At 42.7% G+C, this 25497-nt stretch overlaps 1 protein-coding gene across 3 annotated transcripts in view; it reads left to right on the top strand.

Annotated features, from left to right (window-relative positions):
• The window catches only part of LOC137620967 (putative sodium-coupled neutral amino acid transporter 10), a 287910-nt gene that overhangs the window by 193759 nt on the left and 68654 nt on the right, over nucleotides 1-25497 (top strand). For all 3 annotated transcript variants that reach the window (XM_068351409.1, XM_068351419.1, XM_068351414.1), the window contains exons 5-6: nucleotides 3789-3895; nucleotides 16673-16794. In XM_068351409.1, the coding sequence (XP_068207510.1) occupies nucleotides 3789-3895; nucleotides 16673-16794 (229 nt within the window). The remainder of the gene's footprint in view (nucleotides 1-3788; nucleotides 3896-16672; nucleotides 16795-25497) is intronic.

Here is a 25497-nt window from a genome sequence, read left to right as displayed (position 1 = left end):
GAAAACTATGACGGAGTTCCGGAATAGTGGGGTCCAGACCCAATGCCCAGGCCGGAGCGGGAAGTAGAGTGGGACTAAGAGGGAGGGGGAACAACGTGGCGGCTCGAGAGCAGGCCAAGCTAACCTAGAATATGAGACTCTAACACGACAGGGCCTATGTAAAAATTAATCACTAGCCTGTTAGAAAGAACAAAGTAACCTGGTAAAATAATTATAAATAAATGAACTCGTCTATCAACGAAAAAGAATAATCCCAGAAGGGGAGAGATAGAGAGGGGGAGAACCAGAATCTGTGAGGAAAATATTCCGAAACAGAAAACGGGAAACTCCAGCCTCTCACACCCGAAGGTTACTAAGCTCGATCTAGAATGAACACGAACCCAATAAAATCACGTAACACATCTGTCCGTAAAGTACAAAATAAATATGCAACGAAGAATAGCGAAAGGGGAAAATGGACACTCTGAATGGATGAAATTACAAGGAAAAAACTTGTAAAGAGCTAACACCAACCCACTGGGTAGGGAACCAAACTATAATAAAACCCCGAACGCTATTCTTCGTTAACACAAGAAACGGACTCGGAAGCGACTCATAAGTACTTAAAAGTAAAAACAGCAGTTCTAAATAATGGCACATGGCCAATAATCTAACTTAAGATTAAAAAGAACCTAGCATAACATTAAACACCCGAAGGCATATAAACAAGCGATAACAATGGCCGCGTAGGACGCAGGGCGGCATCAAGCCGAACGCACTAAAACAGACGCAATATGTAAGTAAGGCGTACAAGCCCGGGTCAAAAATAATGCCAAATCAATCTATGGTACTCAACATTGGTGCAGGTGGAAGGAGAGCTTCAGCCATGGCGAAGAAATCCAAAAAACACAGCAAAAAGAGCGCACAAAAACAAAGGTAGCGTCACTGACGAGTCCAAAAAGAAGGATGTGTAGATGGCGCTCGGGTCGGGCGTCGGTGGAGTGGATCAGGTTGGTTTGGTTAGTGCCGCTGTAGCGGCTCATCCCTTATTGGTGAAGGAATTATCTAAATGGAAGACGACCTGTGAATAGTGGTTTTCACACGCCCTATCTTTATACACGACGCCCCTTGGGTGCTCGCGCGAGGGTAGTAACCTCTGCATTCCATGCTTTAACTTTCTCTGGTATATTTGGAAGTATTTATATCAGAAAAGTGACAAGAAGGACCTTTTCACCGGGCGTCACAGGTCGACCCAGAAATAATAATAATCACACTTAATAAACAATAATAACTGCAATGATGAGTAATGTTTATTGATTTTATCCATGTTCTTTCCTTTATTTTTTTTGTTTTTGCCAATGCTATTGCCATAATGACTTTTTGTTTTGAAGAATGAACCGATATATGAATAAGATGTACTGCACTTGTTTCTACTTTATCATTGTAGTAATTAGGTGTTAAGCAATGGTAGGGGTGTTGGACTGCTTAGGCCTGACCAGAAGGGGTGCTGAGGTCGAAAAAGGTTTAGAAACGCTGCTCTACAGCGTCTCCAGACTCAGCTGTCCCAGTATCTCTAGACTGACCGCATGCAGGTTCTTGACTCACCTGCTTCGTCCTCTCTGGCACTTTCTGAAGGTTTTCCAGAGTCTCTTGCCCCAGCCTTACCAAAACTTCCTAGAGGTTTTCCAGACTCACATGTCCCTGTATCTCCAGTCCACATGCATGTCCAAACTTGTCTTTTCAGCCTCTCCAGCATTTTCTGGATGTTTTCATTACTCACCTGCCTCAGTACTTCATGCAGGTTTTCCATACTCTCCGGCAACTTTTGGTAGTTTTCTAGGCTCACATGCCCCAGCATCTCCAGTACCCTATGCAGGATCCCCAGCCTCATCTGCCATAGCATTTTCTTCATCATCTGTAGATATTTCAAACTCAACTGCTCCAGTATCTCAAGCACCCTCCATAGGTTCTCCAGACTCCCCTGCACCAGCCTCTCCTTATAGAGGTTTTCCATACTCACCTGCCCCTGTATCTTCAGTACCTCATTCAGCTTCTCCAGACTCATCTGGCCCAGTATCTCTAGCATCATGTGTAGGTTCTCCTGCCTCTCCAGCTTTCTTTTCACATTAAACCTCTCCACCCCTTGCAATGGGTAAACCAATGACAGAAATAAAGATAAAGTATTATAATTTTACACCATTTGATTTTATCATTCTGCAGTTTATGTACTTTTTTTTTTATTTAGTCCTTGTTATGTTTCCTTGTCTCAAAGTGTGTTGCTATGACATAGACTGAGACTTTAATACTGCATTAGCTTTCCATTATCATTATCAATACTAGCTAAGGTACAACCCTAGTAAGAAAAGCAGGATGCTTTAAGCCTAAAGACTCCAACAGTGAAAATAGCCCAGTGAGGAAAGGTAATAATTAAACAAAAAGAATAGTGGGCCTGAGTGTATCCTCAAGCAAGAGAACTCTAACCCAAGACAAGAGGAAGACCATGGTAGAGAAACTATGGCACTACCCAAGGCTATAGAATAATGGTTTGATTTTTTTAGTGTCCTTTCAGAAGAACTGCTTACCATATCTAAAGAGTTTCCTCTACTCTTACCTAGTGGAAAGTAGCCACTGAACAATTACAATGCAGTAGTCAACCCCTTAAGTGAAGAATTATTGTTCGGATATCTTAGTGTTGTCAGGTGTATGAGGAAAGAGGGAAATTTATAAAATAGGCAGATGTATGTGTAGGCAAAGGAAAAAGGAGCTGTGATAAGAGAGGGATTCAGTATAATACTATATGGCCAGTCAAAGGACCCAATAACACTCTAGCAGTAATATCTCAACAGTTGGCTGGTGCCTTGGCCAACCTACTACCTGCCAACAGTGCTTACTGTATCTAGGCGTTCCGACTTGCACACAAGCTTGAGTTATAACACAGTTTAGAATGGATCTTTGTCGTAAATTGAGGACCTGTTGTAATGGCTTTTTGTCTTTTCTTTCTAGGTGTGTATCTGGTGTGTATCTGTTGTTGTATATGGGAAAATGAATACTATATAAAGTGTAAACTTTATTTTATGCATTTCATGACAAATTTTCAAGGAAACAGATTTTTCTTTGATGTAAATTTGATTTATTTACAAAGACCAAATTGTGTTGATATAAAGATTTATTATTGTATGCAGTAGGCTAACTAAACTGCTAGAGGCTTAGACCATCTAGTTTGAACTTAGGAACAAGTTAACTTAGTACAGCCCTGCAACTTTGTCTAGACTTCCTGACTTGACCAGCCATATATCTGTACCTCAGATCATATCCTCTGACCTCAGACTTTGCCAGAATAATCTGATATCTAGAACATCAAGGATTAAGTGCTTAGGCATTTCTTTATTTAAATGAAGCACTGTTGAGCCTTAATGGCATTAAGGTTTGAACTGAAAGATAAATATAATTGAAGCAAGTGATCTAAAATCCCTCTTTTTCCTTGATTAGAAACTGCAAAAGTGCTTTCTTGTGCATTAGTCAATACCACAGAGTTGACAATTTGAATTTGTAATTGATACAACTGGCTAGATCAGAAAAGAAAATTTTATGTAAAATAATTTGTATCTTTGAAGCATAAGGAATTAATGGGCAAAAGGTCTTAATTTTTTTTTCTATTTTAGAATGTACAAAATTGAAATAAGGAATGATTTCATACATTATCATTATATTTTCATTTGAAGACCAAGGGAATGGCTGATTATGGAAGTTCTATTCTATCGTAGTTGCTATGTGAATTACTCCCAAGTTAATGTCTTGATCTTTTACAGGAATTGCAGTGTTGGTGATTCTGCCTTTATGTCTACTACGAAACTTGGATCATCTGGCTTCAATGTCAGCGTTTTCCATAATGTTCTACTTTTTCTTAATAGTGGTTGTAAGTATAGACATATTTAATATTAATGTATTGCATGTATATTATTTTAGAATTTAAGATTGATTCTGGGTATCCTGAGTTGTTCTTAAACACCTAGTTTTGATATACATATGTTATTTTAGTGTTGTCATCATAAGTAAAAGTAATGTACCATATTATGAAAAGAAATCTACAAACTTGGCTGATCATTCAATTACCGGCTTAGAATTTGCTGACAGTTTAAGTACCAGTACTAAGTTTTAGGCTAATTATAATTTTGTAATCTTGAGTTGAGTATGACTAAATTTTTCATGGTTCTGTCTGTTTCTCTATAACATTGTGACATTGATATTTCTACAATATATTCACATGCAAATATAAAACAATATTTTATGTGTGTCTTCTGGACCCAAATAAGTGGTAGTGCTTACCAAGTGACAAGATATCCTTAAGAGAAGAGACTATCTGCCATAACCTATAACTTCTTAGGTATTTCAAGTTTTACCCACATTCTTATTCACGGAAGTATGTTGGTTCAGCATTTGTATGATGGAGGGTAATTAGAAAAAATATGCACAGGTACCTGAACTTCTTTATCTTGTATTTAATCGACAAAACAGTGTACTTGTGTTACGTTGGTGGAGTCTGGCCGATAACAGCTCACAAACATTTTGTAGTAGGCGAAGTCTTTCCGTTCTGAATTTCAAAAAGTTTCGTTCAGTGGGCGGAGTCTAATAATCAGTGACCATGATTTTCTATTTGCACCCCATCGAATGATAAAGCATTCTTTACATCAGGTTAGAGAAAATAAATTTAGGCATTCTTCAAATCTCTCATACTGCTAGAGGATATTATTGCTGATTAAACAGTAGTGAATTTGTTTGGTTACCAGATACCTACTTCTTGAATAATAGTACGATCAATATGGGCCCTTTAAACTTTAAGCGCAATGGTTAGTGTAACTTTTAATTAATAAAAAGAAGTATACTGTATTTATAGAAACCAGATTAAGTTGAACGACTCATATAATGCGGTTCCCAATCATATGTTTGAGATACAACTACTTTCAAACTGCACTAAAAGGACTCGGATAAAAAACTAAGAACTTAAGTTTACTTTAATGCCAGGTCTTTCCGAGTAAGTAGACATTACAGCACTGTAAAGCAAAACATCACGTAGCTACCTGATCTATTGCACAAGGAGAAACTAATTAAAAGTTTGCTTACAATGACAAAAGAAACCCATTAGATGTTTGGAGAACCACTTGAATACTTGAATAAGAAAGAATGGGAGAAGCTTTAGTGTATTTAGAAAATCAGTCTGAAGATCTCAAGTCAGAATGTGCACATTCACACTAGCGTATTTATGCTATTAGGTGATTGAACCACCATCAAGCCCAAGGCAAAATTACTCCATGCTAATATTCGTATACCTAAAGATTCATTCATTGAACAGTCATTACTCACAGACACATTCAAGTGATTCTGAATGGAGATCTTTTACAAGTGGAAAACCTCTGTTTGATCCTCAAACCCCTGTGGTGGAATAGTTTTGTGAAATCTGGTTCATTAGTAACTGATTGTAACCTTTACTACATTAAAAAATGGGATTTGTAAACATTCCCAAAAATGGATCCTGGCAATCAGGAGCACTTGGATAGATTCATAAAACAATGACTAGAAAGTCATAGTCATTCCAATTGCCTTATCCCTCTAGGATATTATGATTGTATAAGCCACGTGTGGTGTTCTATGGTAACTAACCAGGTGTAGTCACTTCAATTGTGAAGATATGACTTTTCTGGTGTTAATAAGAGCTCTGGTTTGAAGGGCTGACTTGTTCTACTGTCCCCTTGGAAAGCAACAACGATTTTTTTATATAAATTTCAGATCATGCTGACACTGTCCTTGTATGGATATAGTTTGACTGGTTGAGAAAATAGTCAAGAAAGGAAGATTATAATGCTAGAATGTTGCTTGTTGAATATACAGTATTCCCTCTAGACTTGCCAGTAGAATTAATTTCTGATGTATAACAGTCTTCTGCCTACTCAGGTCAAAAATGCCGGAAGATCCTCGAAAAGGGGTCAACTCTGACTCTTGCAAATGACCTGGCTGTTAAAGCTAAAATACCAGTGGCCCTTACCAACAGAAGGAAACTGATCTGCTACCCTAGCTAATTTGTTAAGCTCCAGATGAGAACCCATCACAGGGAGTTACATCAGCTTATTCTTCTGACGGGCTAAGATAAAGGAGATCAGCAATAAACAAAACTGCTCCCTTTTTTCCATGACACAATTTCCAAAGGTCTTTGTCAACTTAGAGTACATGTCTGTAACAGTTCAATCCTTGACTAGTGAATGCCAGACTGGGGTTCGAGTCCCGCTCAAACTCGTTAGTTTCTTTGGTTGTTGCAATCTCACCATCCTTGTGAGCTAAGAATGGGGTGTTTGGGGGAGCCTATAGGTCTATCTGCTGAGTCATCAGCAGCCATTGCCTGACCCTCCTTGGTCCTGGCTTGGGTGGAGAGGGTGCTTGGATGCTGATCATATGTAATATGGTCAGTCTCTAGGGTATTGTCCTGCTCGATAGGGCAATATCACTGTCCCTTGCCTCTGCCATTCATGAGCAGCCTTTAAACCTTTAGCCAAGTTTAGTTCATGGTGTTCCTCTTCCATAGAAGCCCAATCCTTGATCTTCTTGAAAACTACCCTTACCACTGAATTGGCAAAGCAGCTCATATCCTTCCAAGGAGAAAACCGAAGAAAACCTAGGGTGGTACAATTCAGAAGGTGGAAAACGAGAATGTGCATACATCACAAGGAAAATTCAAAGTGCAGCGTTGCCCTCTGCGCATCAGACAAAGAGGATGATCAGCCTCAACCTTACTCATGAATGTACCACAGTGACGATTCAGCAATCCTGGACATGTCCGCATGTTATCAGATTCACAAGCATTCACACTGTAAAAGGAGAAAATGAATATTGGAAGTACTGCAAAAATTGAGACAGTTAAGAGAGTGGTGGGTACATGGCTGTTCATTAGCATTACCAGAATCTCAATGCAGGCTTAGCTCGCTGGGAGACCCTTGATGATTCTTCATTGGCCATTACCAGCTGTTGCCAGAATCTTACTCCCCACTAAAGGATGAGGGTTTGTATAGCTAGGAAAATATAATTGTTCCGGCGTAAATACAAACCCTCTGCTATTTATAGGGGTAAATTTCGGCGTAGCTGAAAGATGAGCCATGATAATTTTAGTGAGGGATAACTACCCCATTCTCTAGTTAGCGGGTGGAAGGTAAGGTAAACTGGCTACCCCGCTCACTCACACCTCTCGGCTGAGTAACCACTTTACTTTTTGGCTCTGTAGAGAACGGACATGCTGCCGTTCTCTCCTGCAAAGACTTGCCTTGATTGTTTTTCTGATTAATTTTTTTTTCTCTTTTGTATGTGTTTTTTTATCTTATACATATTTATGCATGTATATATGTATAAATAGAAAAATACTCATATTGTTAAATACTTGTAATTTTAATTACTGTTGACAATGTATCCGGCGGTCTCCGTCGTAAGGGAAGTGTCATTGTTTTGATACTACTCCCCTACCTTGCCGACCTCCCCTGCATGGGTGGTCGGCAGGTCCTCAACACTCTAGTGTGTTTGTTTTATTACTTGAGTTAAAGTTTGTAACAGTTCAGCTCCCTTTTAAGGAAATCTCTTACAAGGAAGGTGACTTATTCCCCGAATAGTTTGTTATGCAGTGGATTTATGAATTATAATTCATCACAACTTTTATTTCCTTTTCTAACAGATAGCAGCAACGTAGAACGCAAGGCCACTTCCTGTGGCAGCTTGTGAGCTGCCCATGTTACGAGGTAGCCCTCGTTGTCGACCTTCAACTTGAACAAGGCTTGTTGATGGGGAGCATAGTTTGCTGCCAGGAGGTTCGCCTCCAGGGGTTGGAGAACCTTCCATTACGACGGAGTGTTATCCTTCCCCGAAGTTGGGCTGCCCCCCTCCCCTCCCCCTTTTCCAAGATAGAGCTTCCCCACTTCAGCTGTTCAGCACTTCACTCTTTCGGGAAGAATTGCCGACAGCTCGACAAAATCTGCTTTAGCTATTTCGTCGCCGAAGACTGTGCTTCTTCCCCTTGAGTGGGAGAAAAACAAGTCCGAGGCTTGTTCCTCCTTCGAGGGGAACTTCTCTCACGTTCCCAAGATTGTTACGCCTATGCTTTTTTCCCATTGAGCTGGGAGAAAGCTTGTCTTAGGCGATGTCCTCCTTCGGGAGGACTTCTCTCTCGTTCGCGGAGAGAGATCATTTACGCCTATGCTTTTTTCCCATAGAGCTGGGAGAAAGCTTGTCTTAGGCGATGTCCTTCTTCGGGAGGACTTCTCTCGTTTGTGAGATAGTTTGTTCAGTGGCCAACATATGTCGTATGCCTACGCTTGTTTCCTATAGGTCTGGGAGAAAGCTTGTTGTAGGCGATCTCCTTCGGGTGAACTTTCCTCTCGTTCGCGAGAGAAAACTTATGTTCAGCTTTTGTGTTAGAGCTGTGGGTTGTCGCAGGCGCTGCAGCCAGTCGATCAGGCCTTGAGTCTGTTTCCGACGTTGAGGAGTTTGCTGATCCACCAGGGGCGGTGGCAGAGCTTTCTCCGAAGCAGGTTGCCTCTTCGGGGGAACGAGTCTCTCGTTCTCGAGAGAAGACTGCCTCTGGGCATCGGCGGTCCCCCTTATGCTTATGGTTCTCCTCCAGGGGTGGAGCGAGAACCTTGTCTTAAGTGACGTTCTCCTTCGGGAGAACAAACCTCCCCTGTGGAGGAGTTATCTTTAGAGCTGGATCAGTCTCCCCCTTGGGCGAAGTCTGCTCTGCGTTCTTCTCCGGAGGATTGTAGGGTGGAAGGGTTTGTGATCCCTCTCCATCCTGGATGTTCTCCTCCTTGTGCTGGGAGGATATGTCCTTTTGAACCTGCTGGTTCTCCTCGAGGTGATTGTGAGCCTTAGGGCTCTCATCATGTTGATCCTGCGGGTTCTCATGGCCTTAGGAGTCCTTCGGGCCGCCGTCGCGCTGGACTTTCGGGTTCACGCGACTTGGAACCTTTGGGTTTCAGTTACGCTGAGTCTTCGGGCTCTTGTAACGATGGTTATGCTGATCCTTTGGGCTCTCGTACCATCAGTCACACTGACCCTCCAGTGTCTTGAGACTATGAAACTTTGGTTTCCCATTGCGGTACCCTTCGGTGTCTTGCAACATAGGTTACCTTGAGCCTTTGGGCTCTCGGGACTTTAGTCACGCTGGCACTTCAGTGTCTCGTGACAGGGAAACTTCGGTTTCCCGTTAGGCTGACCCTTCGGAGCCTTGCAACACAGTTTATGCTGATAACATCGGTACCGCTAACCCTGTTGGCTCTCGTGCCGAACGCTACGCTGAACCTTCTGGTTCTTGTACCTTTAGTCACGCTGACACTTCTGTGTCTCGTAACTGAGGAACTTCGGTTTCTTGTTGCGCTGATCCTTCGGGGTCTCGCAACACAGAACACGCTGAAACTTCGGGTTCTCGTAACCCTCGTCATCAAGAGTCTTACTCATATGACAGAGAGTGTTTGTACTCTCATCATGTTGAGGGTTCGCACTCGCTCGGCCTGTGCTACGTTAAACCTCTGGTTTATCGTATAGCAAGGAGTTATCTCCTAAGGCGCCGCCCTCTAGGGCCTCATGCAACCATGCTGAACCTTCTGGTTCTCGTGAACCTAGTCACCTAGAGGTCTACTGTTACAACTTTGCGCGCGCGAATCTTACACTCGCAACCAACACCGCGAGCGATCATCGTCATGTGGAGCCTTCGCGCACGAGCGACCTATCCTACGCGCACCAACCATCTAGGCGGCCGAGCAACTCTGCGCGCGCAACCATCTCAGCGCGAGCGATCAACACTATGCTGAACCCTCAGGCGCGAGCGATCAACACTATGCTGAACCCTCAGGCGCGCGCATCCCAACAGGAGTTAGTGATGAGGTTCCTAGCCGTGCGAGTTCTGACAGAGCATGCGATTGTGGTTCGCGATCCTCTATTCCCCCCCCCCCCCAGGATTCCTACCTCTTGACACAGCTCTTCTTCGCGCTTTGTCACATGACAGAACAGCATCGCTTGACACACTCCAAGCTCCAGCTCTTGACGTTCGTATGTCTCGGTCAAGAGAGGGTTCTCGCGGTTTAACATCCTCGTGTAACCAAACCCACCTCTCTTCGGTGGCTACCTCAACCTCGGACGAAGTACAGTCTCCCCTTTTGGCGGCAGGGGGTAACCCTCCTTCAAGGAGAGACACCCACCAGTCTCTCCAATCTCATAGGCCTCCATCATCACTGCAGAGACAGCAGGCGCCCACGCGACTACGCCCATATCCTATCCCTAAGGGTAAGCCTGTGCCGATCTTGCCTGCCGGGAAGCCTCCCTCTGCCGAGGTTCCTAAACCTTGAGGGATACCTGCTGCTTAAGGGTTTCCGTCTCCCTACAGGTAACTATGACATAGTTCCTTTGGGTTCTGATCATGCTTCTGGTCGCGTGATACACGACACGATTCCTGAAGATTCTATCTGGAATCTGCGACAGAATTCCTGCGGGTTCTCGTCACAACGATCCCTTAGGGTCTCGTGAAATAGATTCACGATCCCAATAGGGCGTGAGAAAGGAATTCACTAAATAAATTAAGAACCGGTGATCCAGAGTTTGTTTGATAACTCTATGGTCGACCTATCCCCCTCTACGGGATGGGGGATGGAACTTCTAGCATAGCGGGACTTGTTACATCACTCTACACTCCCAGCTGATCACTATGTAAGCTAGGCTGGTCTTGCCAGCACCGATCCTTTCGTCTTCGAACGAACCACCGTCATCTTCCCTCCTCCCTCCCACTTCGAGTGTTTGGGTTACCTGGTGGCTTGTGATATTTTCTTGTCATCCAGAAACCCTCAACTGCCGGGACAGAAATTAGTGGGGAATGAAAAATTCTTTTTATTCCGGTTCATTTCCCATTGCAGGCCTTGCCTGAATTAGACGGTAGTTTTCTCGTAAGCGTTCGATGGCAACTCCTTCGGCTAAGCGGTCGATAGCAATTATGTCTGGTCTTGTTAAAGCAAACCCCCACATACGAGAGTTCACCCTTTTCGGGAGACACTCGTTCCTGAGAAGTTTTACAGAACTTAAACGGTTGTTGTTAAAATTCATAAAGGCTCTAAGCCTTCCCGGAGCATGCGCTGTATCCAGGACAAAACCGTGAGGTTATTGTCATAAACTCGGGTTCTACCGTTTGATTGAATCGGCCGCTCCCGTCATTGTACCTTGGGTACAACAACTTACCGTTTTGTACAATAGGCTTCTGAGACTTTTTATTCTACCCTTAAGGGTTATTGTCTCAAACAATTAGTCCCAAACGAGCAGTGTTAGCTTATGTTCTAGAACAATAGCAACAGCGAGGGCAGTTTATCATGTTTACGAACGTTTCAAACTCCGCCCACAGGGAACCAGACAATAACGTTAAAAACGCTTCAAGATGACGAAAATTACGGAAAGATCATTGCTCAGAAGCCCCTCCCATAAAGAGGAGGGGCAAACTAAAGGAGAAAGGATCCCTCTTATAACTTTATATTTAGTTTGAAAACGTGTGCTCTCATTCAAAAAATTATTACAGCTAGTCAATGATCAAAAACTCCTTGGGCAATAATATTGCGATTTGTCGCACATACATTATTCACCCAACCGGATTCGTTGCAAACGTTTCCTGGAGGCAAAGATTACGCATGCGCCAGCGCAGATGGGTAAATACATATGCGTGCAAGCAATCTTTTTTGCCAATAAGGGCTATATACATCTTGCAATTAAAACTCTGTTCTATTAAGTTGTATAGTAGGTAGTAGGTTGGCCTGGGCACCATCCGCCCGTTGAGATACTACCGCTAGAGAGTTATGGGGTCCTTTGACTGGCCAGAGAGTACTACATAAGACCTTTCTCTCTGGTTACGGTTCTTTTCATTTGCCTACACGGACACCGAATAGTCTGGTCTATCCTTCACAGATTCTCCTCTGTCCTCATACACCTGACAACACTGTGATTACTAGACAATTCATCTTCACCCAAGGGGTTAACTACTGCACTGTAATTGTTCAGTGGCTACTTTCCTCTTGGTAAGGGTAGAAGAGACTATTTAGCTATGGTAAGCAGCTCTTCTAGGAGAAGGACACTCCAAAATCAAACCATTGTTCTCTATTCTTGGGTAATGCCATAGCCTCTGTACCATGGTCTACCTATGGTAAGCAGCTCTTCTAGGAGAAGGACACTCCAAAATCAAACCATTGTTCTCTATTCTTGGGTAATGCCATAGCCTCTGTACCATGGTCTTACACTGCCTTGGGTTAGAGTTCGCTTGCTTGAGGGTACACTCGGGCACACTTTTCTATCTAGTTTCTCTTCCTCTTGTTCTTTTAAAGTTTTTATAGTTTAAATAGGAAATATTTATTTTAATATTGTAATTATTCCTAAAATATTTTATTTTTCCTTATTTCCTTTCCTCACTGGGCTATTTTCCCTGTTGGGGCCCCTGAGCTTAAAGCATCCTGCTTTTCCAACTAGGGTTGTAGCTTAGCATTTAATAATAATAATAATAATAATAATAATACTGAAGCCAGGTTATTCAGTACATTACTTGACTACTTTCCTGTAACCAGATATACAGCATTTGCGTTGTGCTTTCTTATAGGCACTTTTTCCTTTCTCCCGATCGGAAATCTTAGTCTCTTACAATGAGTCTGACCGGAAGCTTTTCATAAGCATATTTGTTCACTAGTAGGGAAAATTCAATACAAATGCTATTTTACCGATCGGAGAAGGAGAAGTATAAACGTTTTTGTCCTAAGAAGGAGGAATCACTGTTACAAACGTTTTCAACGTTCTCCAACTGAGTTCCGGATACGACTTTAAGTCGAGCTACACATGTATGCTTGTCATGCTCACAGTTCGGTGTCACTACTCCGAAGTAGACTTATGCCTATTACCCATCCCACAATAGATTGAAGATACGTCTCAATCTCTTCTTGGGGTTGGTTGGATGCGTTCGGTAATTACCGTCCGGTCTCTGGAAGGCGATCTTTATGGAGATTCGCCCTTATAACATAAGCTGTACTGATTAACTGGTTTACCGATTGGTATTGGCCTTATTCGGCCAACCTCAGAAGATTGGTGGCAGTTGGAGGGAGGACAGGCTCCTCCCCTTCATTGCAAGAACGTGCAAATAGTTGCATGTCTCGACATCACCTTGAGATGTGTTCATTGCCATGCAACCCCCTCCCCCCGCTGGACAGACTGCAGATGGTGGGTGGCAGACGAGAGCTTCTGCAAAGAGGCCTATCATATCGTCTCCCCTCTGGATCTGATGTTCTCTTTACTGCATCAAAAGAGGGTGGGGGGATGCATGTGCCGCACCATTCTATCCTTGTCCGTTGGCCTGATTCAGAAAGGTACCTCCATTCACCTCTCTTAGAGAACCGTCTAGCAGTAGGAAGCCTCAGATGGACAGAGGCCAGCTAGGTGCCCCCATCTAATGTGCTTGCAGATAATCTTAACAGGACCTCTCAGATAGTGGGCTCCTAGTGTATTTGAATCATCTTGTATCCAACAAAGTCTTAACTTTGTGAGATCCCCGACTGTGGTCATGCTCTCAACGGGGCTGAACTTCAGGCTCCCGCTCGACCATTCCCGAGTCCCGGAACACCAGGCCCTCGAACAAGATGTATTCCAACATCGGTGGGACAACTTAGATGTGTACGCTTTTTCCCCCATTCGGTCTGGTGAGAAAGCCCTCAGTCAAATCAGGATAAGCAAGATCTTTTCAATGACTCCAACAGCTTCGCTATGGCATCACGTTGAATGGTTCCCAGACCTTCTGCAGCTCCCGACGGAGCTCCGAGGAATCATCCTCAAAAAACGATCATCCAAGCAGCCACATGCTAACACTCCAAAGTCATAGCTTTGCTTTAACTTCACGCCTGGGACGGTACTACACCTCCTCTCTCAGAGAGGCCTTTCGCAACGAGTTGCGGAAAAGATGTCTAGGCACCTCAGCCATTTTTGAGCGTCGGTCTTCCAGGCAAAGTATTCGGTCCTTTGTGACTGATGTCGTGGAATGGGATTCTCTCCCATCGATGCCTTCACCTATACAAAGTTTGAGATAACTTGTCCCCCGTCGGATCTCAACCTCCTCCTGGGAACGCGGTTCGGGTCTTTCAGTCCCTGAAGGCCCCTCTCTACAAACCTTTATGCCAGTCAGCAGATCACTTCCTTACATTTTTGAGCGTTGGTCTTCCATGCAAAGTATTCGGTCCTTTGTGACTGATGTCGTGGAAGGGGATTCTCTCCCATCGATGCCTTCACTTATACAAAGTTTGAGATAACTTGTCCCCCGTCGGATCTCAACCTCCTCCTGGGAACGCGGTTCGGGTCCTTCAGTCCCTGAAGGCCCCTCTCTACAAACCTTTATGCCAGTCAGCAGATCACTTCCTTACATGGAAGACGACCCTTTCTACTCATTTGGGCTTTGACCAAGAGAGTTAGTGTCTTGTATGATCCATCTTCTGATGTCTCCTACTCTAGGAGACGGGGAGAAATAATACTCAACGGTCTGCCTGAGTTGATTACCAAGACTCAAAATCCGACTGTGCTGTACCCGAGGTGCAGCCCATTCCGGATAGAAAGTCTTCGTTCGGTAACCAAAGACCCTTCAACTGGGGTGTTACCCAGTGAGGAGTCTGTGGTGTTACCTTAAAAGAACGACACCAGGTCGCCCCCGTGTGTCGGTAGTGTTGACCAGCACAGGAAAGGTCAGTGGAGAATCACAAGGATTTCCTTCCTCTCTGGGATCGTAAGGCTATTGAGTTTGCTCTCAATGTAGACCTTCTTCCATCCTAGGACCCAGAGCTTGTAACGTCAGTGGCGTTGCTACGTCCCTGGCGTTCAAGAAACTACTCTGTGGCGCAGATACTGTAAGTGAGCATGTGGAAGCGTCAATCGACCTTCATGGCCCACTACCTGAAAGACGTAACCCACAGGAACATGGAGAACTTTTCCATCGATCCTGTGGTGGTCGCACAACAAATGGTCCAAACACCTCAGGTTCTTTGATGGACAAGTAGCAGAGGGTTGAGGGCTGAGGTTACCCGGGTTAGTCTGGGGTGAATGAGTAAGAAGGACTGTTTTTCCCTTCTGGGAAAAACAGCTCTGCAAGCCTCAGCATAGCTGACCTCACCTTGCTGCAGGTCCCTCCTAAGTAAAGAATAATACTTTGTTACGTCCCCAATACCTTTTTGAAGGAGGGTATTGGGCAAGTCTTAAGAGCAATAGGTTTTGTACTTGATTTCCTATGTTAAAGACAAGCCACCCTGTTACTTCCACTCACACAAAAGCTTCTTCAGCCCACTATCAGTGCATCACCTCATATCGGCATATAATTTTAGCGAGAGTAGGGTTCCTTCTACTATTGATCATAGAACGAAATAGAGAGGACCCCGGGTCATGACCAAGGCCAGTTGGTGAGGATTTCTCCCTCCTAAGAGTAAGTCACCCCTATAAATAGTGGCGGGTTTGTATTTACGCCGGAACAAATAACAAATTTGGAAGTAATTTGTATTTTTCCTAGTATACAAACCTGGCGCTATTTATACAAATTGGCCCGCCACCCTGTCCCCCGAGAAGTCCTGCCATAAAGTAAAGTGGTTACTCAGCCGAGAGGTGTGAGTGAGCGGGTAGCCAGTCTACCCCACCCCACACCCGCTAGCTAGTGGATGGGGTAGTTATCCTTCACTAAAATCATCATGGCTTGTCTTTCAGCTATGCCGAAAGTTACCCCTATATATAGCTCCAGGTTTGTATACCAGGAAAAATACAAAATACTTCCAAATTTTTTATTTTGCTTTTAAAATTTGTGATATTTAGATTTAACGATCAGGGATTATGCCACCTGTCGATGGATAGAAATAAACGTCATTAAGTATTTGAATAATGAATTTTTATATAAAAATCATGTTAACTTGAGATCAAAATTATACATGGGAAATTGGTGGAATATGTCAATAAAAGGATTATTTGTGTATATGTTTCACCTTCATTTTTGTGGCTTCCGAAGGAATCTGAATTCTTTCAGTTCCCACATGTAAAGAAAAGACTCAAGTTTGTCCAGGGAAAGAAATATGACTAATCAAATTATAAAATATTTTTAGCTTTGAATAAATTTTTCTCACATCGACAGTCTTATGATAATTACAAATCCTACATTTTAAAAAATTATCATAACTTTATTAGTAACCTAGATTTCTTACAAAACTCATGAGATCTAAGTAACCCCTACCAATTTCATTCTAAAACTTGTATCTTCTGAAATTGGGATGCTAAACCCTAATATAGAATATTTATCTCTAGGCTCATAACTAGCTTAATTACCATTTTGGGCTCCATTCCTAGAAAACTCCATTTCAGTAATTAGGGACCATGTATTCATAGGAATACACAGTACCTTTATCCTCTAAACCATATTGAAGCTCTCCTTGATTATTATCTCTCAATCCAGTCTAAATGAATGTTCCTGTTACTGTATTTCCATTAGGACTTATTTCAAAATATGCTTTTTGAATGTGAATTATTCTGTCATACTGTTTAGTACAGGGTTGTGTACCATACTTGTTTCTTATTTGTTGCTGAGCATGTACATGGGCTTTAAGCAACATGTTTCTCATGGGAGTTTTTATTTTTGCAGATATTTTGGCATGCATTTCCTAAGCTTTGGGATGGTACTTGGATTCATACGGCTGAACTGTGGCGACCAGCGGGTGCATTGCAGGTTCTTCCAATTCTTTCTTTAGCACTAGCTTGTCAAAGGTATGTAGTTTTATTACTTTTTTCCTATTTCAAAGAAAAGGGGAACCAATGTCAGGTTAGATTCTTTGGATGGGTTATTATTGGAGTACAGTTAATGGAAGTAATTACCTCTACATTTTCATTGAATTTTAATGATTGTTGTAGGTGTTCTCATTTTTAGCTTATGCAGTTACAAGCTAAAGGATAATGCACTTTAAATTATTTTTGAAGTGTGTACAAGTTGGTTGCAATAATATTTGATTATTGGTGATTATTTGAAGTAGAATTTTCAAGAAATACATATTTCTCAAGTTCTTAGTTAAAATTGTTGAGAACAATGTTTGCATGATAGATGGTATAGTCTAGGAAGATTTAAACTTAAAGGATGGCTAGAATTATGAAAAGTTTCATACAACATGCACAACAAGCTAACCGAATGATGGTGCCAGAGGTTAATGCCATGATGAAGCATGATTTTGATAATACTCACATTTTTGTTCAACATTTCAACATTAGAACCATCCATTGAAGACCAAACAGGTAGAAAATATTCAAGACATAGCAGAAAAAAAAATATTCTTTAAGGATTATCAGGTTTCCATAATCTTCAAGACTTTCTGAGCTATTGAATTTTTTTGCAATTGAAGAAAAGGGTTTAATATATTTCTCTAAAGGAATTATCTTTTATGAATGACAGAATTTTAAATGAATTGCGCGTCTTTAAAGAAACACTCATAACTGAAAGATCTGGGGTGGTAAGTTGTCTAATACTTGTAATACCTACTAATGATTGTACTTTTAGTGAGTTTGGTTAAGGTTAAATTTTGCCCCCTATACTTTAGATTGCTCCATACACTAATTATTTAAATGAATGAAGCTTAGCTTATAGGGATCATGCTATTATCTTTAGAGCCACTGGCTTCCCTACTTCTAAAAAAAACAGAAGAAAAAAATATCTCATCTTCACTCTCCATCTCCTGTGTGATGCCTTGTCAATCCTATAGATAATACCATGAAGTAACATCAACCACAGGCATAATAATACCAAGCTTTATATAGTCATTGTTGGTTACCCCATGGGGACCGGCATCTCCAGCCTGGCTTTACCTATTTTTAACCATTATTTAACATTGTACATCTATCGATAGATATGAGATGTCACACTGGTTCTCGGCTAATGTAGGTGTAGTCCCAATGAACCCCCTGTTAGAGAGGTAAATTTTTTAGGTGGTATAGGGCAACAACATGACTTAATGTACTAATTGGCAACCCCATATCCTAACTCATTCAGACAGTGTTTGTAAGTACCATTCGTCACCATTTGTCTTCAGCCATGAAAGCATTCAAACACAGCCTGCATTGTCCATCGTATGTGTGGTTGTACTGACTATATATGATTCCATACAGATGTTGACTAACATTTTCCAAATGATGTTGAGCATATGTATTGAAAGTGGTAAATGGCATTGAAGAAACTCATATTTTCTGAAAAAGTGAATTATTTGAGGCAGCCTGAGAAGAGACAAATACAGGTAGTCGTCGACTTACGACATATGCAACTTATGACTGTTCGACTTGAGACAATTTTTTCATGGTGATGACGTCACAAGTCTATTGGAAGTACTACGCTAATGTGATGAATATTTCCTTGGAAATAATTTATTTTCTTGTATAAAAAATAAACTAATTTGTCTTCGTAAATTAGTATTTTCTTTTATTGATAATAACCGGGCAATACAGTGATATCCTTTCAGTATCAAGTAACGATACAAAGTATTTTCTGGGTCTGTATCGGTTGTTATGAGTACTATTTAGCGTAAATTTGATTCTGCGCTAGTTTTATTTAATCTGATAATTTATGGATATCTATTTAAAGAAAGTATACTAATAGGACAAATATGAGATGTCACATATTTTTCCGACACAGATACAAACCTTTCGCTATTTATAGGGTATTATTTTCGGCAATGCTGAAAACTAGCCAAGACAATTTTAGTGAGGGATAACTACTCCCATCCGCTAGTTAGTGGAAGGGGGTTGGGGTAGACTGGCTACCCCGCTCACTCACACCTGTCAGCTGAGTAACCACTTTTACTTTTGGCTCTCTCCCATTAACTCATAAACTGCCTTGACTTTATTTGCTTTTTCTTTTGTGTACGGTGTGTGTTTATTGTCCCGCCATGCGGACATATCCTGGTTGCGAGGGCCGCTGCTGCGGTACCTTTATGTCGTCCGTAGTGACGGACCCTCACCCCCTGTGCCCGACTTGCCGGGGACATCAGTGTTCTCAGGACAACACCTTTTCTGAGTGTCGGGAGTGGCTTGCCTCACAGTGGGAGAGGTTCGGGCGTAAAAGGAAGAAGTCTAAGCGCAAATCTTCGCCTTCAGGGTCTTCCTCGAAATCGAAGGAATCGCGGGCTTCTGCTTCCTCTATGCCTAAATCTCTGTCCGAAGCTGTTTCTCTGCCGGGCCCTTTCGGCTCTGAACAGGTTTGTCGAGCAGACACCGTTCAGGATGGAGACAGCCGATACTGCCAGACAAGCGATGAGACCGCAGGACTTCATGTGCACTCTAGATCTGAAGGATGCATACTTCCAGATCCCAATTCATCTGTCTTCCAGGAAGTATCTAAGATTCATGTTCAACCAGAAGCATTACCAGTTCATGGTACTGTGTTTCGGTCTTTCCACAGCACCCGAGGTCTTCACGAGAGTGTTCGCCCTAGTATCATCTTGGGCCCACAGAGTCAGCATCCGTCTCCTAAGATACTTGGACGACTGGCTGATTCTGGCAGACTCGGAAGCGGCCCTTCTCCGCCACCGAGATGAGATTCTAAGGTTTTGCCAGGATCTGGGGATCGTGGTAAACCTCGAGAAGTCTCATCTGCTTCCCCCTCAAGAACTGGTATACCTAGGCATGCACATAGACACCCTAAGGCACAAAGCGTTCCCATCAGACGAGAGAATTCAGAGACTGAGGGAGATAGCACAGGTCTTCCTTAGTTGGGAAGAGCTCCCGGCGTAGTATTGGCTTTGCCTTCTCGGTCACCTCTCCTCCGTGACCCGACTGATCCCCAACAGTCACCTCGGGATAAGATCCCTCCAGTGGCGACTGAAATCCCAGTGGAACCAGTACACCAGTTCCTGGGATCAACTAGTCCGCATAGGGGCTAGAGGAACAGTCGGAACCTCTGCAAAGGGGTCGATCTTCTCGTCTCTCCCCCGGAATTGATGCTTTTTTTTGGATGCATCAAAAGAAGGGTGGGGGGCTCACGTGCTGCACCATTACATCTCCAGCCAATGGTCCGAACCGGAAAGGTACCAGCACATAAATCTCTTAGAGATGAGGGCAGCCTTTCTGGCCCTCAAGGAGTTCCACCAGGTCCTGGCGGGGCACTCCGTGGTGTTGATAAGCGACAACACCACAATAGTAGCATATCTGAACAAACAAGGCGGAACCTTTTCTCAGCAGCTGTGCCATCTTGCAGTGGAGATACTCAGATGGGCAGAAGACAACTTGGTGACTCTATCAGATCGCTTCATTCTGGACAAGCGGAATGTGCTAGCGGACAAGCTGAGCAGAGCGATTCAGATAGTTGGCATCGAGTGGTCTTTGAATCATCTGATAGCCAACAAAGTCCTGACTTTGTGGGGTTCCCCAACTGTGGATCTGTTCGCAACGGCCCTGAATTTCAGGCTCCTGTTGTACTGCTTCCCAGTCCCGGATCCCCAAGATGCTTTTCAACAACGGTGAATAAATCTGGACGCTTACGCGTTTCCACCGTTCTGTCTGATGAGAAAAATCCTCAACCAGGTACGAGCAAGCAACAACTTGCAAATGACTCTCATAGCTCCGCTATGGCATCACGCAGAATGGTTCCCAGACCTTCTGCATCTCCTCACGTAGATCCCAAGGGAGCTCCCCCACAACACGACCTCCTCAAACAACCACATGCCAGCATCTTCCACAAAGCTGTAGCTTTGCTTCGGCTTCATGCTTGGAGACTGTCCAGCACCTTCTCACACAGAGAGGCTTTTCACAACCAGTTGCAAAAAGAATGGCTGGACACCTCAGGAGATCCACAGAGGCAACTTTACCAGGTGAAGTGGTCAATTTTCTGTGGTTGGTGTCGTGGAAGGGGTATCTCTCCCCTCGATACCTCTGTTCCAACTATAACGTAGTTTCTTGTATACCTTCGGGAAGAAATGCTTCTCTCGGTCTCGGCAGTCAAAGGGTACCGCTCAGCCCTGAGTCTCGCCTTTAGACTGAAAGGAGTTGATATTTCCTCCTTGTTAGAACTTTCTTTACTCATACGCAGTTACGAGCTGGTCCCCAGGCAGAGCTAAGACCTCCCCTTTGGAATGGGGTTTGGGTTCTCAGGTCTCTGAAGGGTCCCCCGTATGAACCATTACGCCAGGCCTCCGATCGCGACCTCACGTGGAAGACGGTGTTCCTGCTCGCTCTGGCTTCGGCCAAGAGAGTCAGCAAACTTCATGGTCTATCTGCTGATGTCTTCCACTCTAGAAGATGGGGGGGAGGGAAGTAATCCTCAACTACGTCCCTGAGTTCGTAGCTAAGACTCAAAATCCGGGTGTGCTGGACTTCAGGTTTGGCCCATTCCAGATAGAGTCTTCGTTCTGTAACCGAAGATCCAGACCAACTGTTATTATGTCCAGTAAGGAGTCAGAGGTGTTACTTAAGAAGAAGAACGACAGCTCGCCCCCGTATGCAAGTGCTTTTCGTTAGCACGGGGAAAGTCAAGAGGAGGGTCATGAGGAATACTATGTCCTCTTGGATAAGGAAAATGATTGAATACACTCACAATCCAGACCCTCCTCTGTCCAATCGACCCAGAGCTCATGACTTCAGTAGTATTGCAACGTCCCTGGCGTTCAAGAAGAATTTTTCTGTGGCACAGGTAATGCAAGCGGGTGTGTGGAGGCGTCAGACGACCTTCACCGCCCACTACCTGAAAGACGTAACCCACAGGAGCATGGAAACCTTTTCCATTGGTCCTGTGGTGGCTGCACAACAAGTGATCTAATGCCTCAAGCTCCTTGGTGGACAAGTAGTAGAGGGTTGAAGGCTGAGGTTACCTGGGTCAGTCTGGGGTGAATAAGAAGAATGTCTGGCTCCCTTCTTCCTTTCATCTTCTCCCACCTTGGGGAAACAGCTTCGCAAGACCACAGCATAGCTGACCTCACCCCTCTGCAGGTAAGATTCATATCCCTTGTGCATCCTGGGTATTAATTTATACTTTATGTCACCAATACCTCTTGAGATAAGGTATTGGGTATGTCTTAGAACTCATGCTTATCTTCGAGTTCTTACGTAAAGACAAGCCACTAGTCTCTCTCACACAAGCTTCTGCAGGCCACTATCAGTGTGTTACCTTGTAACTACTTTGATTTTAGTGAGGGTAGGTTTCATACTAATTAGATCAAAGATCAATTAGAGAGAACCGCGGGTCATAGCCAAGGCCAGTTGGTAGGACTTCCTCCCTCCTAAGAGTAAGTCACCCTATAAATAGCGAAAGGTTCATATCTGTCGGAACAAATAACAAATTTGGAAATAATTTGTATTTTTCCTAACATACAAACCTGGAGCTATTTATACAAATTGGCCCACCACCCTGTCCCCCTAGAAGTCCTGCCAGAAAGCAAAAGTGGTTACTCAACCGACAGGTGTGAGCGAGCAGGGTAGCCGGTCTACCCCACCCCCCTTCCGCTAACTAGCGGATGGGGGTATTTATCCCTCACTAAAATTGTCTTGGCTAGTTTTCAGCCTAGCCGAAAGTAATACCCTTTAAATAGCTCCAGGTTTGTATGTTAAAAAAAAATATAAATTATTTCATAATTTGTTATATTTCCTTTTACATTATTAAAATGAAATACTTTTTCTTGGTAAGTTAGTATTTTCTTTCATTTCTTGCAAGAAAAAGTAAAAGGGTTTTACATATTTTGCAAGTCATTCTTCGTAAAGTTTATGTCAGTGTCTTATGTCATATTTCTGGCAGAAGGGCGCTGGCCAATCGAATTATTTTCTTTCGGCGTGTTGTCGAGTAATCTTATTACAGTATGCCTATCATTGAAACACCGAGTAACAATATCAAGTGTTTTAGTGGTCTGTATCAGTAGTTATGAGAATAGTACAACTTACTGTAAATTTAAGGAAAAAAAAGTCTGATGATGTCATATTTCGGGTGGAAGGCGAGTGGCAAATCAAGTGATATCCTTTCAATGCGTTACTAATATTCCCATAATCGAAAAATCGAGTGATGATACAATGGATTTCTAATAATGTCTAAAGAAATATGAAGATTTAACAGTGAATTAACAAAGGGTGAACCCTCCCGAAAGTCCACCAAGCCTCATGACATCAGGGGCATTGCAGTCGGCCAGGTGCTGAGAGCAGTCGTATGGACTAGGCAGTCGATCTTCACGGCCCACTATCTCAAGGATTGTTCCCTCAGGTCTCAGGAGGGGTTCAAGCTCAGTCTCGTCTTAATAGCCCAACAGAGGATCTAAGGGCAGCCCAAACACGACATGATCCATATGAAACGGCGAGGGGTAGAGCATCTCAAATCTCTATCCCCTCTGCCTACCATGAACTACTCCCGGAAGGAAGATGATTTCATCTTGGTGTGTGTTCTCTGACTACCATATACAGTACTTTTATTTTACCTTTATTGTAGCACTTTTCCCTGACAGGCTTTACCCCATCCCCCTGGCCCTCATACCTCTCCTAAAGGGGTCTATTCCCCACCTCCTAATTCTGAAGCTCCTATACGTTGGTCCACAGCGAGAATACGTGAAAATTGAATTTTTCCTAACATACTCACCGTGGACCAATAGTTTAACTGCCCCCCCCCCCCCTTTCTTCCCTGCGGTAAACCCTACTTATAGGAACCGTGTTTTCTGGGACCAGTGTGGAATGGTTGATGGCGACCTTCTCACCTGAGAAGGTCGCCTGAGGCGAACCTCTAATGCATGCTGGAAAAACGAGAGGTCAGGGTTGTGCATGTGGAGAGGGGGTTGACAGGGTATAAGCATGATGGGGGGGGGGGAGCTGGCACTCAAGGGGGTCTCCTCCTATACATTGGTCTGTGGTAAGTATTTAAGGAAAAATACAATTTTCTTAGAAATTGTCATATATATATATATATATATATATATATATATATATATATATATATATATATATATATATATATATATATATATATAATGGATTTTGACATTGGAAAACTATTTTTGGGTGAGAAAGCCATTTCATCCTGATGGAAGTTCCTCATTGGCAGCTTCTACTTGGGATATTTCTGTGAGTGATATACCAAGAGAAATTTTACCTTAGAGGTATTAGCAGAGTTCTAACCTCCGGAGCGAATATCCCGAGAGATATCGTGTATAAATTAGGGACGTGTTAATAACAAGCCTTGGTTATCCTTCCTCGAATAGTTAACCTTGTCTCGAAGGAAAGTTAAGGTTAGGGTACGTGGGCAAGAGAGCTGTTACAACTCCCGATCTCAATGTGCTGCAACTAACACGTTTCCTGTTGAACCATTCTAGGAGCAGCCATCGCATGACGCGAGGTCCCACATTGAGAATTGGGAGGGGATGGAAAAGTAACAGGACTACATGGCTATCTCACCCAAAAATAGATTTTTCTCATGTCAAAGTCCATTTTTTTGGGCTCAAGCTATGTCGTCCTGATGGAAGTGCACCAGAGAATTATCATTCTCAGTTGTGGCGAGAAGAGTTTTAACCCTGTAACTCCATAGGTATAAGCATACTTCCTACAGCATTGGTAACTATGGTACCAAACGATGAGAGTGAACGAGAAGTATGTACAAAAGTAGGGACAAAGCGCAGTCCCACTCCCTGTGAAGAAGAACTTTGTCTCCAGTAGATGAAAAGTCCAAAGTTTATAAAAGGAGGGTTAAAATTTTTGATACACTACTTTTATATCATATAGATAGTAGGTCCAAAGAAAAGGAAATGCAAAAAGGAAAAATAGTCTTTTATTGTCCCCAGAAGTACCTACAGCTACATGTAGTATTAGTAAGACAACATTATATACAAAATATTTATTTAGATACAGAAAACTGGAGTTTTCAGATCCCAAATTATGGATTAGAATAGTAAAACTGGACAGGTAATGCTTGACTTACGACCTATGCGACTTTATGACGATTCGACTTTACAACGATTTTTTTATGGTGATAACGTCACAAGTCAATTGGAAATAGGAGGAATATTTCCTTGAAAATAATCTATTTTCTTGTATAAAAATAAACGGATTATCTTGGTAAATTATCATTTTCTTTTATTGTTAATATTCAGTATCTATTTTCAGCAAAAAAATACATTAAAAAACGTTTCAATATTTGTCGAGTTCATATTATATGTCTGGTGACGTCACATCACCGGCGGAAAGCGACCGGGCAATACAGTGATTTCCTTCCAATAGGCTAACGATTAATATTAGTATTCCCATTATCGAAATATTAAGTAACGATACAAAATATTTTGTGGGTCTGTATCGGTTGTCATGAGTACTACATAGTGTAAATTTGACTGTACGCTAGTTTTATTTAATCTCTGATGATAGATCGATGTTTATCTAAAGAAAGTATACTAATAGGACAAATATTTTCTTGAAAATATATTTCCTTTTACATTATAAAAATGAAATACTTCTGTTTAGTAAGTTAGTATTTTCTTT

Source organism: Palaemon carinicauda, chromosome 2, assembly GCF_036898095.1.
Source record: "Palaemon carinicauda isolate YSFRI2023 chromosome 2, ASM3689809v2, whole genome shotgun sequence".
NCBI classification, from domain to species: Eukaryota; Metazoa; Arthropoda; class Malacostraca; order Decapoda; family Palaemonidae; genus Palaemon; species Palaemon carinicauda.
Note: the sequence above shows the minus strand (reverse complement) of the source record. Positions and strands in the feature narration are given on the sequence as shown.